Source organism: Rhineura floridana, chromosome 4, assembly GCF_030035675.1.
Source record: "Rhineura floridana isolate rRhiFlo1 chromosome 4, rRhiFlo1.hap2, whole genome shotgun sequence".
Lineage (NCBI taxonomy): Eukaryota > Metazoa > Chordata > Lepidosauria > Squamata > Rhineuridae > Rhineura > Rhineura floridana.
The window spans coordinates 75,455,908-75,472,756 of record NC_084483.1 but is presented as its reverse complement, the minus strand read 5'-3'; the positions used below and the strand labels follow the sequence as shown (position 1 = coordinate 75,472,756).

The window sequence follows — 16,849 nt, the reverse complement described above, 5'->3', positions numbered from 1 at the left end:
AATGACATCATTAGGCTATTTTAACCAGATACCTTTCTGTGGAAAGTAAGGAGAGCAGAAAAATTGTTTCTAGTTTTTGGAATGATGAATGATCCAGGTTAAGAAGAGATAACTGGAATATGTTGTATCCAGGAAATAGTGATGCCATACTCTGAAAGGATTTCCCCACCATCTTCACTTGGAGTAGTGTTTTTTTTGTGTGTGTATATATATATGTATATATATATGAGATAAATGTTTAGTTCCAAAACCATTTTTCTAAATTACCAACAGACCTGTATTCCTGGTGCCTTTTTACATGGTCACAGGCAAGGCATGCATGTGATTCCCAGAATCGAGGAAGGTGAACTGAAAAATCCTTCCTCCAGTCGAAGTAGCTAATGTACAATTTATCATTTTTGTCAAGCATAAGAAGATACTCTGAGAGGTCCCTTGGGGAGAGAAAATCCTCCACGTGTATGAAAGAATTAGCTGGGATGTAATTCTCATAGTTTTCTCTAGGAGGACCCAGAACAATTGGCACAGATCCAGCAAGAAAAGCATTGTAAAGCTTCTCTGTGATATAGTCTCTGTGGATAGAATTCTCAAAGGAAAGGTAAAACTTACAAGTGGAGATAGTTGGGATCAAATTTTTATCACTCACATAGTCTCCAAATGCTTGCCCATAGGTATGGATTTCAATGTATTTACTTAATTCATTATAATACTTGACCCTAGCATGCTCAGGGTTCCAGTTACTCACCACCCAACACACCAATCTCTCTTTATTCGGCATTTCAAACAAAAAGGAACTTGTGGTAACTACCATAAAGCCATAAGGCACTTGAATGTCTGAATCACGACGGTAAGTGAGAGTCAGATTGAATAGATGTTCAATCCCACTCTTTTGTGGAGTGTGTGTTGGTGATTCCAAGTTCATCCAGATCCATTTTTGAAAAGGTGGCCTAGGTTGCTGAGGTAAATTAGTCAGATCCCAACTGATATCTCTGTGGTGAATAAGAACAGCGTGAGACCGGTTATATAGCGTACGGTCAGTAGTCAGATGGCACCCATGGATGTTAAATGTTGGACAGAATTTCAGATCAAATGTCTGGCCAAATGGCCACACCCATATCAAAATAGTTGTCTCATTGATATAATCACTTTTGGTGGAGAAGAAGTTCTTCATTTTCAGAACTGAACTGGCTGATTCAATAGGACCGGAGATCCAGCTGTTTGTTGGCTTGATATAAATAAGCAGACATGCCATGAAGCAGCCCAGCACAATGAAGATAACTAGAAATGGCCGGAAAATTCCTTTGGATGATGATGTCATAATTTGATCTGTGAAGGAAAGATGGAAATAAAAGGTCATCATCAAGTGTTAAATGATTGTAATATGCCCTATGGTAACAATTTCATACATGTATCTGAATAGGGTTGCCATATTGCCCAGTTAGATTCTAGCCATGCTACCAGGTACCTTCTTAGCCCATTAGCCCAGATTTCCAGCTTTCGTTTCTTTAAAAAAACAAGTCTCTAGCCCTTGTAGATCCAGGGATACAAGGCAAAATGTGGAGGCAGTTTTCTGGCCATTTTGTGAGAAATCAGCCTATTCCTGCCTTCCATTGTTGTTAGCCAAATCAAGAATTTTTGCCTGCCTGCCTGCTGTATATGCAGAATCTAACAGTTTAGCAAACTGCACGTTTACTTCATCAACACATGCAGCTCCACCCCTTACCCAGACTTTCTGGTTGAGTCAGCAAGGAGAAGCAGCCTTCATCTCAGTTGCCTCTGTGTCTCAGGGTATGTGTCTTAAGTGGTGAAGGAGGATGGAATAAAGGGGCTTGAATCCACCAAATGCTTCCTCCCCAAACAAATACAAATATAAAAGCAAGCATCTCTGTAGGAGAGGCTGAGGTATTAGCATTTGCATTTTTGCCCCTGCCCCCACCATGTTAATTGGTGCATATTCCCAAGTAAACTTGTGTTGGAATACAGTCTCATTCATCCTGTTGCCCGTCAGAGCCTCTGTTCAGCAATTCAGAAAAGACTAAAACATTTTCTGTTTCAAAATGACTGTCTGGCATCTCCCCAACAAAGATCACCCTACTTCAATTCCTCCCCAGGGATGGATGGATAAATATGTGTGTGTGTGTTCTTTCTATTGGCATATTAAATAAAGATAGAATACATCATTCCTAGTTACTTGTTGATCTTTAATTTACTGCTCAGCATAAGCATAAACTTGGCTGTCTTCCGGTGTTCACACTTATGCAGGAGTATAGTCTGGTTGACAGCAATACTTGCCTTGAAGCTAATTAGATATTATTGACAACTGATAATACTGAAATCTTGATTTCTATCTGCGTTAACAGATTGTAGTGCTCATTTCACATTTCCCAATTGTTGCTAAGACAACCTCTCGGTCACAATATTGCTTTTAATTGACTGTGTATTTTTATTTTTTTAGAGCTGCCTTGAGGGCAGGATATAAATCCTCTAAATAAATAAATAAATATTCCAAAGTGTTGGAAACTAGAGTCTGGGCATTTAAGGCTGAAAATGTACATTTTTTAAAAAAAAGGTTCCTCACATCGTCTCCCAGTTTTTGGTGGTAATTACTAGGCACAAAAACAAAAACAAAACAATTTTTTTTTTAAAAAAATTACATATCGCTTACCAATGTGAGATTTTCTGTTATCAACAACTGTTTTTGAATCACTGTTAATTATGTAATTATCACTCTGTACTTCTGTATTTCTGACCTTACTGCTTACAACCCCTTTGCCCACTGCAATGTGTGTGTATATCTGCAATTCTGGATAACACTGTTGTCCATTAAAGTTTATGGCATAATACATTTATTAATCTTTAAGGTGCCATGAGATTGGACATCAGTGATAGGGAACCTGCGACCCTGCAGGTGTTGTTGGTGAGGTGGATTTAGATCAATACTGAACAAGTCTGACTGCCATTCTGCTCTCAACAGGGAGTCACGTAGACAATAGAGAAAAGTGCTGTTGTAGTGAAAATATGCCAAGGACACTGCTATTGCAGGAACGGAGGGAGGATGGATGGTACAGGGGGGTAGAGCATTATTGGAGCAATGTAACTGTTGCCATGATTGTGACGGAAGAAGAGGTATATAACTGTCTGTAACTAACCACCATTTTGGGGAAGAGAGTAGAGGCCTGTGCTCAACTCTGGCTAAGTGCTTAGCTAAATAAATAACCTTAAAACAGGCTTTGGCTTCATTATTAAATCTCCTCAAAAAGAACTCAGTCGTAAATTCCACGACAATCTTGCTGACGAAGGTGGGATTGGAGGATCTCCTGTCTGGGTCAACCCAAGGGGAGAAGGTCAGAGGGGCGGTTTGCACGCATCTTGAGAGGTAAGAGGACCTCATTTTGATCAAATCCTCCCGCTTAGCTCCCACCTCCAACCCCTGGGACTCCTGGACGGGCGGTAAGAATTTCCCATAGTTTATCGAAGCCCCTGCGTTAAGGTTTCCCTCTCTGGTTACATCCGCACTCACGACAAAGGGTAAACAACAATCCCACAGTCTCTGGTTTGAGTGTTAGGATTGGATTTTTCCCTGGTTACACCAACACTCACGACAAAGGGTAAGCAGTCCCACAGTCTCTGGTTTGGGTGTTAGGATAGATTTGGAGGACGTCCTAATGAGCTGTGAATGAAACTGATACTGTTCCAACTTTTTCTCTCTACTTGCTGGGGACGCCTGGCTTTTTCTAAACTGCTCTTCTCCACCTCTTGATCAGTTTCAGCTCCGGACAAAAAAACATGGGTGGAGGCGTGTCTTGTTCTGATGAGAAAACCCCTCTGGGGTATATGTGCCGAAATTATGGAACCCGTTTGGGTCCAAAAACTGCTCAAAAGCTGGTGAAGCTGACTCACTGGTGGAGTGAGTGCACCTCCGACCGGCCTGAGCTTCAATTCCCGCCAAATGGCACTTTTGACATGGACAAGCTCACCTATTTAGGGGGAAAACTGGAGGAAAACAAAGCCTGGGCATATGAATTTCTGGGTCCCGTGGAAAGAGGAGATAGAACGCAGGAAACAGAAATCCATAGTAACAAGTCTTCAAGATTCTAACAAAAAGTTAAAAGCACAACTGGAGGAAAAAAGGAAAAATGAGAAAGAAAAGGAACAAGAAAAAAATGCATGCCAACGCCCCTTGCTGCCTCTGTACCTGAGCTTGCTAGCCAACGCCCCTTTGCCGCCCTACAACGAGGTACCATAAGATATTTTGGACATGTGGGTCCCAAAAGCTGAATACCTCAGCTTCAAGCTCAGGCAGCAGCCATTTCACTGCCGGGGCAGGGACTACCCCCTCTAGCACGAGCTGATACCTTTTAAGGCTCTGAAACACCCAAACGTATCACAGAGAAGCTGCCGGTAACGCCAAAAACGCCCCCCCCCTGAACTTATTAGAGAAGAATGGCCATTATCTCCTGAGGAATTAACATTCAAAGAAAAGTTTTCCTACTTGTCGATGCAAGACTTACAAAAAGGGCTTGCACCAGAATTAAACTCAACGTTTACAGTTGTAGCAACTTCCCTAGACAAGCGCGCCTGCCCAATTTGTCAAATTAAGGGGAAAGACGGAGGTAATGCAGGACCTACCTCTATTCATTTTAATCCAGAAAATTTTCCTGGGTGCTTCCCCAAAATCCAGCCGGCTGGAATGCCGGACCAGACATGTTGTGGCTGTGCCTTGTTCCAATCCTTCCCACACCCGCAAGGTCGTTGGTAGTCCTATCAGCCAACTCTCAGATCTCCAGTTGCTGTTATTAAATGCCAGATCGGTATATAATAAAACCTCCCTCGTCCACGATTTGATTGTGGATGAGGCAGCCGATCTGGCATGTATAACCGAGACCTGGGTGGGTGAGCAGGGAGGAGTTTATTTATTTATTTATTTTATTTATTAAATTTATATACCGCCCGACTAGCAATAGCTCTCTGGGCGGTGAACATAAAACAGCATAAAAATACAATAAATAACAAAACAATACTAAAATACAAGCAACAATCCAACACAATAAACATTTTTAAAATTAAATCAGTGTAATTTAAAATGCTTCAGAGAATAGGAAGGTTTTGACCTGGCGCCGAAAGGAGAGCAGAGTCGGCGCCAGGCGTACTTCCTCAGGGAGACTGTTCCATAGTTGGTCTCTCTCAGCTCTGCCCACCGGGGTACTTGGTTCAGCATCATGGTAGATCTGAGGGTCGGGGAGGTGGGGTTGCTGTCGTCTATAAGAGTTCCATCTCACTCACCAAGCACCATGTTCATTCAGTTACTGGCCTGGAGTGTTTGCACCTTGTGTTGGGCCAGAGGGACAGGCTGGGAATCCTTTTGGTGTACCGCCCACCTTGCTGCCCAATGACTTCCCTAACTGAGCTGGCGGAAGTGGTCTCGGATATATTGTTGAGGTCCCCCAGACTAATAGTACTGGGGGATTTCAACATTCATGCCGAGACCACTTTGTCTGGCGCGGCTCAGGACTTCATGGCTTCCATGACAGCCATGGGGCTGTCTCAATATGTTAGTGGTCCAACACATGTATCGGGGCACACTCTAGACCTTGTTTTTGCTACTGAGCATGGGGAAAGTGATCTGGATGTGGGGAGTTTTACAACACTCCCTTTGTCATGGACAGACCACTGCTTGCTGAAGTTTAGACTTTCAGTAACCTCTTCCCTCTGCAAGGGTGGGGGACCTATTAAAATGGTCCGCCCCCGGAGACTAATGGATCCTGAAGGTTTTCAAAGGGCTCTGGGGGATTTTCCGGCTGATAGGACTGGCGCTCCTGCTGAAGCCCTGGTCGCTCTGTGGAATACGGAGATGACCCGGGCTGTAAACACGATCGCTCCTGCACACCCTCTCCTGTGTAGAGCTCATACAGCTCCATGGTATACTCCGGAGCTGAGAGCGATGAAGCAAGATAGGAGGAGGCTTGAGCGGAAATGGAGACGAACTCCCGACGGATACAATTATGCGCTGGTTAGTGCTTCGACTAAGCTCTATGTAGGAGCAGTGAAGGCAGCTAAAAAACATCATTTTGCTGCCACTATTAAATCATCTCTTTGCCGCCCAGCGGAGCTCTTTCGAGTTGTCCGGGGGCTTCTCCATTCAAACCCTCCGGACACGGTGGAATCATCAGAGGCCCGCTGTAATCAGTTTGCCGATCACTTCCAGAATAAGATCTCATGTATCCGCCAGGACCTAGACTCTCAAGTTATAGCAGTAGATCCGAGTGAGATGTCCGGAGCACAGTCTTGTCCTGTTTTGTTGGATGAGCTTCAGTTGGTTCAACTCGAGGACGTGGACAAGGTGCTTGGACTGGTACGTGCAACCACTTCGGTACTGGATCCTTGCCCCTCCTGGCTGATAAAAACTAGTAGGAATGGAACAGGTAGCTGGGCCAAGGAAGTGATAAATGCCTCTTTACGAGAGGAAGTGGTCCCGGGCTGTCTGAAAGAGGCAGTGGTGAGACCACTCCTGAAAAAGCCTTCCTTGGACCCAGACAATTTTAACAGCTACAGGCCAGTGGCGAATGTTCCATTCCCGGGCAAGGTCTTGGAACGGGTGGTTGCTGGCCAGCTCCAGGCGCTATTGGATGAAACTGATTATCTAGATCCATTTCAATCGGGTTTTAGGCCCGGTTTTGGCACTGAGACAGCCTTGGTCGCCCTGTACGATGACCTATGTCGGGAAAGAGACAGAGGGAGTGTAACTCTGTTGATTCTCCTTGATCTCTCAGCGGCTTTTGATACCATCGACCATGGTATCCTTCTGGAGAGGCTCGCGGAGTTGGGAGTTGGAGGTACTGCTTGGCAGTGGTTCCGCTCCTACTTGGCGGGTCGTCTCCAGAAGGTAGTGCTTGGGGAACATTGCTCGACACAGCGGGCTCTCCAATATGGGGTCCCGCAGGGGTCAGTTTTGTCCCCCCTGCTTTTTAATATCTACATGAAGCCGTTGGGAGAGGTCATCAGGAGTTTTGGAGTGCGTTGTCATCAGTATGCTGATGAGACGCAGCTCTACTTCTCCTTTTCATCTTCTTCAGGTGAGGCTGTCGATTTGCTGAACCGTTGCCTGGCCTCGACAATGGACTGGATGAGAGTTAACAAACTGAAGCTCAATCCAGACAAGACTGAGATGCTGTTGGTGGACGGGTTCTCTGATCGGATGGTGGATATATACCCTGTCCTGGACGGGGTTACACTCCCCCTAAAGGACCGGGTTCGTAGTCTGGGAGTCTTTTTAGACTCTTCCCTCTCTCTTGAGGCTCAAGTAGCCTCGGTGGTTAGGAATGCGTTTTACCAACTTCGGTTGGTAGCCCAGCTACGTCCCTATTTGAGTAAAGAGGACCTTACATCAGTGGTACATGCTCTGGTAACCTCACGTTTGGATTACTGTAATGCGCTTTACGTAGGGCTACCTTTGAAGACAGTTCGGAAGCTACAACTAGTGCAAAGTGCGGCGGCCAGATTGCTGACAAGGACCAAGCGGTCCGAGCATATAACACCTGTTCTGGCCAGCTTGCACTGGTTGCCAATATGTTTCCGGGCTAGATTCAAAGTGTTGGTATTAACCTATAAAGCCTTATACAGTGCGGGACCACGATACCTTGCGGAACGCCTCTTCCGATATGAACCGGCCCGTGCACTACGTTCTGCTACGAAGGCCCTCCTCCGGGTTCCAACTCACAGGGAGGCCCGGATGGTGATGACAAGATCTAGGGCCTTCTCAGTGGTGGCCCCCGAACTATGGAACAGTCTCCCTGAGGAAGTACGCTTGGCGCCGACTCTGCTCTCCTTCCGGCGCCAGGTCAAAACCTTCCTATTCTCTGAAGCATTTTAAGTTACACTGATTTAATTTTAAAAATGTTTATTGTATTGGATTGTTGATTGTATTTTAGTATTATTTTGTTATTCATTGTATTTTTATGCTATTTTATGTTTCACCGCCCAGAGAGCTATTGCTAGTCCGGCGGTATATAAATTTAATAAATAATAATAATAATAATAATATCCATTTTGTCAATACCCCCCCTCAACTGCGGGAGGGCAAGTGACCTTTGTGCATGTACCTGGACAGTTGCAGACCTTATGAACTGGTCTAATACCTTCCCAAAACTCAGAGAGGCTCCCAATGAGTTTAAAGAAAAACTAGAACAAATTATAAGTGTTTATAATCCAACTTGGGCTGACATGAATCAATTACTTTCTGGACTCCTGTCCCCAGAACAAAAATCTGCTTTAATAGCAAAAACAGGAGTAGGGGAAGGCAATGCGGGGCTTGCATGGCCATCTGAAGATCCAGGGCATTCTACCCAAGCTGAGAGAACTCACTTAGCCAACTTACGTACTCGCTTGGCTAAGGCATGCCTGGAAGTACAGCCAACAAAATTAGACTGGAACCAGGTAGAGCTCTGTAAACAGGGCGAGAAAGAAAATCCAGGTGATTATTACACCCGCTTGTGCCTGATCCTTAGGCGCCATGGAGGAGTCAATACGACAAATGCAGACTTGAATGGCTTGGTAGTTGGAACTTTTGTAAATGGGCTCCAATCCTCTTGAGACTGTTATGCTAGGGTGGGCAGGGATGCCTGCAACCGCTGTAGTTAAAGCCGCTACCCAGATTTTCGATCAGCAGCAGGCTGATCAAAGTAAAAAGAAAAAATCCCTTTTGGCTCTCCAGCTCTCTGAGTATCAGCGTCCCAGCCGTGGCAGAGAGCAAATGACTCAACGAGAAAGACAACCGACCACCTTCCACTGGGCGGGGTCGGGGAAGGGGGAGAAGTCAGGGAATGCCCCCTTCACCCCTCCCACGTGATGTATGTGCGTACTGTCATCAAAGAGGCCACTGGAAAAACGAGTGTTCCCTTCGCCCTAACACCAAAATTTCCAAACATTGATGCAAGACCATTCCAAACTCAGGAAATTCAACAGCAATGACTAAGCTCAGGGCAAGGTGTTGATTCTCTTCAATGTCTTTCAATTTCCCCTGTTACTTCTGATGCTGTTATTAATCTAACTGTTGTTTGCTTTGCTAATGGTGGGGGCTGAAAGACTATGAGGACGCTGTGAAAGCTGCTCTGTTCTTGATAATCAGTAAGTGCGATTGAACTTCTAAATTCCTAAACAACTACGCTTCTATGCTTTTATTATTCTGAAAGCTCTACAGTGACACATAAAGAAGAAATGTTTTAGATATTATAAGCCTCCTTCTTTTCATCATTATCTTCCTGGAGATAACTGCAGAGCCACGGAGTTTCAGCTAAAGGTAGACCTTGGCGAATTTATAATTACCAACATAAGCTGTGAATTAGTGCCAAGGACAAATAGCAACTTATTAACATGGTCCTCACCAGACAAAAATGTAAAGACCTAGGAATTGCACTGGATAATGAGGACAGGACACTGACAATCGGTGGGGAGCAAACTAAAATTACACACTTTTATCAACCAAATATTAGTGTAACGAAAGCAGAAAAAAAGCTGGAACCACAAGAAACCCTGCAATATGAACCACTGCTATTGGACTGGGAAATAAATAATTTACCACCTTGGTCCCCACAAAATGGAGGGACTAGTTCCAAGAACATAGCCCAGGACATTGATGAGGTGGAAGGGAAGACAGGGCTCTTTGATATATCTTGGACAAGAGCTGAGACTAATATATCACTGTGCAGCAAAGAGAGTTCAATGCCACCGCTTGAGTCCTCAGATGACTATAGGGAGTTTAAATCTATCATTAAATATGATGAAGGATTAAATAAACATGAGTCATTCAATGCTGCCTCTTTAAGAGAAAAGGAAGATTGGTGCCAAACAGTGACGCAATCACTTACTCATATCTCTAAATTTGTTGCAGAAGCCAATTCTTTATTAACAACCTTAACAGAATGTATTATGAAAAAAGATTCCAATAATAATATAAAGACAATCTCACAAGCAACACAGACTATTCAACGAACACACCACCATCTAGTGGAGGAAAAGAAAAAAAACAGCAAACCTCCTCCTCAGGCTGGGAAAAAGAGCAAAAATATTAAAAGTAATAGAGCACATAAAAAATGTCACATGAAATTTGAAAGACTATTTAAATTATTAGATCTACGAGAAGACCCTCAAAAGAAGAAAAGAAAAAGAAAAAGAAAGAGAAAGAGACAGCAGACTAAAGGAACAACTAAACTACAAGAAAATGTTTCACCAATGTCAATTGAAAATTTACTAAATATAGAAACCGATAATTCAAGTGATAAAAGAGAAGTGACTATTCCTATTTCTATTTCTACTCCTATATGGCAAAATCAGGATACAAGTATGATAGAACTGCCACCTATTTTTACAACAAACATAAGTCCTCCAGCATTAACCCAAACCTCTAATGTTTGGGACTTAATATTAAATCCAAAAACTTTGGCCATAAGTAATTATCCAAAATTAAAAGGACATCAATCGCTGAAGGATAGAAAGCAACATCTACTAAAGATAATAAAAGAAATATCTCCTGGCGCTATTAGGATGGATGACATTACAGATGTTAAATATCTTTTTTACAATTACATAAACGCAAGAGCCATGATAACTTTCGTGGATGAAGATAGAGCGAAATTTTTCTATACCAAAAGAGACCTGTTATCAGAATATAATTTACATCTTACTCGGGTGTTTGAAAATCGAGCCCCTTTACAAAGACTAATTATACATTCTTGTAATACTGATAACTCGCCTTCTATATCCCGAAAAGATGTTGGAACGAATATGCCTTTGGAGGGTATGAATGAAGCTGAAAAAAACCAAAAAGAATTAGAACAATTTTTACCGGAAGAGTTAACTCTAATAGATACCTTTACTACATTGCCGACGGAGACAAAATTACAAATTCGGACTAAATTGGGAAAACTAATATCTACACTTGAAAAATTAGAACATAAAGAAGAAAATCAAGACCAAGTTACCCTAAATAATATAAAAAAGAGTGATCAACAATCCCCACAGAAGTCTGTAAATGAACATATCATCAAAAGTGGGAAGATGGAAGTTCGAACTGTACCTTTGTACAATAAAACTAAAAACTGACAATACGAAAGCTCAAAAACACACAATTTGAAGATTGTATCATGGAATATGGCGGGATGGAAGAATAAAATAATGGACCCAACTTGTATGAATTTTTTAGATCAATTTGATATCATATTCATACAAGAAACTTGGGAATTAGAAGAACTGCGTCTAAATGGATATTCGATATATCAATTGGAAGCTATGCCTAGCAAGAGAGGCGGACGCCCAAGAGGAGGCCTATGTATTCTCATTTCTACTACAATTAATGTGCCAATTGTTAAATGTGATCCATTACCTGAATTAGCAATTGCGGTACTCTTAAAGCTCTCTTGTTATACCCTGATGTTACTCAATGTGTATTTACCACCGAGCAAAAATAACGAAATGGCTAAGAATAATATAGCTAAGTTGGAACGTTATATAATAGAACTAAATACATTACATCCTGAGGCCCTATTATTAATAGCCGGTGATTTTAATGCAAGAATGGGACCATCAGATGAAATATTATTCACAAAATATCAAATGACGTGCCCCTATTTGGACGGCCCAAATATTATCCCAACAAGGCAGGCAAAAGACAGGGGTGTAAACTATACTGGCTTCTGCCTAATACAAATGATAATAAACTTAAATTTAATTCTTTTAAATGGTCGCACAAAGGGAGATCTAGAAGGGGAATATACTTTCATATCCAGTAGAGGAACGTCTACAATAGATCTGGGAATAGTGTCACAGGAGTTGTACCAAATTGTTGAGAAATTTAGGATAATGGAGCGACCTGAAAGTGATCACTTACCTATAACTATTGAACTTTCAGGTGGTGAAAGTCAAATCTTTATTGAACCACAATCTTTTCCGAGCACTGTTTATGAGATTCGTCCAAATAGGATACAATGGAGACCCAAATTGGAAAAAGAGTTTATATCAAGGTTAAATTCACATGATTGCCATGTTTTAAAGGAATCTATATTGTTAAATACTCAACAGACTAATCCATACCACTATTTTCATAAATTGATAAATATTCTCCAGATGACATTTGTTTCGGATACAAAGACCAAATATAATAATAGGCTGAAGCACTCTAAACCCTGGTTTGACCAGGAATGCGTAGATAAAAAGAAATATTTAATAGCCAACTTCAAAGCATATAATCAGGATAGATCCCCTGAATTACTACAGATCTATTGCGAAACAAGAAAACAATATAAACAATTACTAAATAAAAAAAAGAAAACAGAATGTACATTACTCTGGCAACATATTATAAATGCTTCAAAATCAAAAAATTCATCCTTGTTTTGGAGCTTAATAAGGACAAATTGGCCAAAGACTTACACCAATATAGACTCCTATATCCCGGCGCAAGTTTGGGAAGATTATTTTTCCAACATATATAGGAACAATATGCCCGAACAATCTAACATCAAAAGAACTAAGTTGATGCCTCCGGAATGGGACCCCGTTTCTAGGAAAGAAATTCTGGATCTAATAACACAGTTGAAACCAAACAAAGCCCCAGGTCCAGATAACATTCCTGCGGAAATTTTTAAATCGAATGCAGAATGGTGGGCTCCAATATTGGCGGTCTTATTTACATATATTGACCGTACTACGCAAATACCTAGAGACTGGGGTGGCGCTGTAATCATTCCAATATATAAAAAAGGATCAATATCTGATCCGGCCAATTTTAGGCCTATTAGTCTACTAAACATAATTAGTAAACTTTATGCGGCCCATTTACATAATAAATTAAAATTTTGGATTGACACTGAGCATATCCTAGCCCAGGAACAAGCTGGCTTTAGGACTGGACGCTCCACTACTGATCAATCTCTTATCCTCCAACATTTGGTAGATAAATATTCAACAAAAAAGGGAAATATGCTATTTACCGCTTTTATTGACCTAAAGTCAGCTTTTGACTCAATATCTAGATCTAGATTGTGGGAAAAGCTTGGCAAAACTAATATAGATCCTCGATTGCTCCTATTAATTAAAGGGATGTATGAGAACACCTATCTTCAAGTGAAATGTAATAATAAAGGACATCTTACAAAGCCAATAGCCACATTTAAAGGGGTCAAACAAGGTTGCATCCTGGCTCCACTTCTCTTTAATATCTACATAAATGAGATAGTTGACTTTCTAGCACCTGTCATCTCCCACCCTCCAAGGATGGCTGAAATACCAAGAGACTTACTTCTCTATGCAGATGATATAATTTTGTTCTCGAGATCACCTATTGGCTTAAAACGACTATTGTCAAAGCTGGCGACATTCTGTACAAACGAACAACTTGAAATAAATTATGGAAAATCAAAAGTCATGATCTTTAAAAAGAAACAAAATAGATCAAAACACCGCTGGCAGATAAATGGGCATTTAATAGATCAAGTTACTACCTTTAAATACCTGGGAATAACTTTTCAGGCTTCAAATTCATGGCAAATGCATAGGAAGATGATAGTTATGAATGCAAGAAGAACTCTTAAAGCTCTGCTATCCTTTTTTATAATAAAGGAGGACAAATAATACCATCAATTATTACAGTCTTTAAGACAAAAATAATACCACAATTGATCTATGGCATGCAAGTCACTACATGTCAGAATTTTACAACTCTGGAGGCGATACAAAACAGTTTCCTTAGATCTATCTTGGCTGTTCCTTCCTGCATACCTAATTTTATTTTAAGATTGGAAGCAGGATTACAAACAATTGAATCCAATGTTTGGGCCCATAGAATTATATGTTGGTTAAAATTATTGTTTAATCCCGAGATGTTGGTATCTTATATATTAAAGGATAGCCATCAATCCACCTGGAAACAAATGCTGATAAATAAAATAACATCGTTAGGTTTCTCCATACCAATAATTTTAGAGCTGGGATATGTAAAAGCTAAAATAAATATTCTGCAGAGAATTAAAGATATAGATTATCAGCAACATTTGATGTTAATGCGAAAACATAGGTATAATTTAAAACCTTTGACACCTATGCCATATTTAGCCAATCTTACCATACCAAAATGGAGAAGGGCGTTTACGCTGGCAAGATTTAATATCTTGCCATCAGCGCTGTTAGAGGGTAGATACAAGAAAGTTCCTTATAATGATAGAAAATGCCCTTGTGGAAATGGAGAAATTGAAACTGTCACTCATGTTCTATTTTATTGTCCCTTTTATTCTGAAGTTAGATCTCAACTTATCGCGCCTATTATAAATTCCCTTCCAGGTAGAACTGATGATTTTTATACGGAATATTTATTAGCAGATAGCTGTAATGATTTAACAGAGAGAGTAGCTAAATACTGTGCCATAGCCATTAAATGCAGGAAAGCCTTAATAAAATGATGGTAATATTGTAGCCATAAGGGCTTAAGCTAAAATAATTCGCACTTTAAATCCATGGCAAAACTGACATTTTGGGATTTAGATAGAGAAAATGTCTAGATAAATGTCTAGAAAAGACCTGTAGTCTATGCTTGTTCCCAAACGAAGTTTTAATTATTTTGATTAACATTGTGATGATTTTAACATATTCTGAATTGGTATATTAATTTTATTATTTTTGTTGCATATAGTGTTTTAATATTTTAACCTTTCTAGGAGATAAAATGTATATATATATATATGGATACTTATCTGGTCAATGACCGTAATAAACTGAACTGAACTGAACTGAACTGAATCTAACTGTTGCTGGTAAAACCCTTCCTTTTCTCATTGATACAGGTGCTTCTTTATCTACTGTGCGTACTGCTGATTACACTCTTCCTGTCTCTGGTGAAACAGTCTCTGCTATTGGAATTTCTGGCAAATCTGATACTTATCAGTTGTCTACTCCCACTGCTGTAGCTTTGGGACCTCTCCTTGCTGACCATGTTTTTCTTCTGTCTTCCAGCTCTCCAGCGAATTTGTTGGGACGAGATCTCCTTTGCAAACTTAGGGCTACTATTTACTGCACACCTGATGGGGTGTACTTGGACGTCCCTGCATCCAACGTACATTCTTTAGTTGCCATCCTAACCTCACCAGCTGAGACATCCAATCCTACTGTGTTGGATAAGGATGAGTCTGTTCTTTTAACCTTACCCCTTTCTCTTTGGGCTACAGATGCTAATGATGTGGGAATGGTCTGGTCTGCTGAGCCAGTACCCCAAAAAAGACCCTTCCCTTCAGTAAAGCAGTACCCCCTTTCTTCAGAAGCTATTGATGGTATTCGACAAGTTATTGAATCCTTCAAATCCCAAGGTATTCTGGTCCCAACAACCTCGCCTTGTAACACTCCAATTCTCCCTGTAAGAAAGGACGGGCGCTTTGACGCTCAGGGAAGACCCATCTTCCGTTTTGTGCAAGATTTGAGAATTATTAATTCTTTTGTTATTACTATTCACCCTGTTGTCCCAAACCCTGAAACTATTCTAACTTCTATTCCTGCCACTGCCACAACCTTTACAGTTGTAGATCTCTGTTCTGCTTTCTTCTCTATACCCCTGCAACCTGACTCCTGGTTCCTGTTTGCTTTTTCTTGGGAAAATTCTCAACTTTGCTGGTCCAGATTGCCTCAAGGGTTCCGAGATAGTCCATGTTATTTTGCTCAAGCATTAAAAAAGGATTTAGACACCCTCAACTTCCCCTCCAACTCTACGCTGGTGTATTATATGGATGACTTGATAATAGCATCGCAAATGCACCAGGACTGCCTTAATGACTCTCTTTATCTTCTTCAACAACTGGCAAACAAGGGACATAAAATTTCACGAGCTAAACTACAATTCTGTCAACCTGAGGTTGTTTACCTGGGACATCGCATCTCCCAAGGCCAGTATCAACTTGCTCAGGATCGCATCTCATCTGTTTTGATGAGGCCACAGACCAAACGCCAACTTCGTGGATTTTTAGGAGCTGCTAATTATTGTAGACACTGGATACCTAACTTCTCTACCCTTACTAAACCTTTGACTACTCTTACAGCAGGAGAACTCCACGGCCCCCTTGCCTGGACTGCAGACTGTGAACAGGCTTTTACTTCCCTAAAGAAAGCATTGGCCCAAGCTCCTGCTTTGGGCCGCCCAGACTATGACAAACCCTTCTCCCTCTACTGCCATGAACGTGAGGGTTTTGCTCTGTCAACCTTTTGCGTCTAAATTACGCCCTATTGCTTATTACAGTACTGAACTTGATCCTGTGGCAAAAGGCTTCCCACCTTGTCTCCGAGCTCTTGTTGCTGCAGTTGTTCTACTTCGGAAATCTGATGACCTGGTCCAATGCGATCCCCTAACCCTGCAGGTTCCCCATTCTGTCCATTCCCTACTACTTCACCGAAAAACTCAGTTCCTTTCTTCTCAACGTCAAACTTCTTATGAAACTACTTTATTAACCCCTCCTAATCTAATCTTTGAACGCTGTCCTCCTCTCAACCCTGCTTCTCTGTTGCCCCTTCCCTCTGATGGAGAACCTCATTCAATTCCCCCCCATGATTGTTTGCAGGTTGTTGAACATCTCTCTACCCCTCGCCCTGACCTTCGTGACATTCCTCTAGATAACCCTGATCTTATCCTTTTTACAGATGGCTCCTGCTTCAGAGATGACACAGGAGTTCTAAGAATTGGCTATGCTGTGTGCTCTCCACATGAAGTCCTAGAAGCCTTTTCTCTACCTTCTCTCCGGTTTGCCCAAGCTGCAGAGCTTGTGGCTTTACAGAGAGCCTGCATTTTGGCATCCAGTTGCTCTGCTAATATTTATACAGACTCTTC

At 41.4% G+C, this 16,849-nt stretch overlaps 1 protein-coding gene across 1 annotated transcript in view; it reads right to left on the bottom strand.

Moving 5' to 3' along the window:
* Positions 1–238: 238 nt before the first annotated feature.
* Positions 239–16,849, bottom strand: part of FUT9 (fucosyltransferase 9) — a 135,170-nt gene continuing 118,559 nt past the window's right edge. Inside the window, exon 2 of the mRNA XM_061626266.1 lies at positions 239–1,323. Coding sequence (XP_061482250.1) covers positions 239–1,323 — 1,085 coding nt within the window. The remainder of the gene's footprint in view (positions 1,324–16,849) is intronic.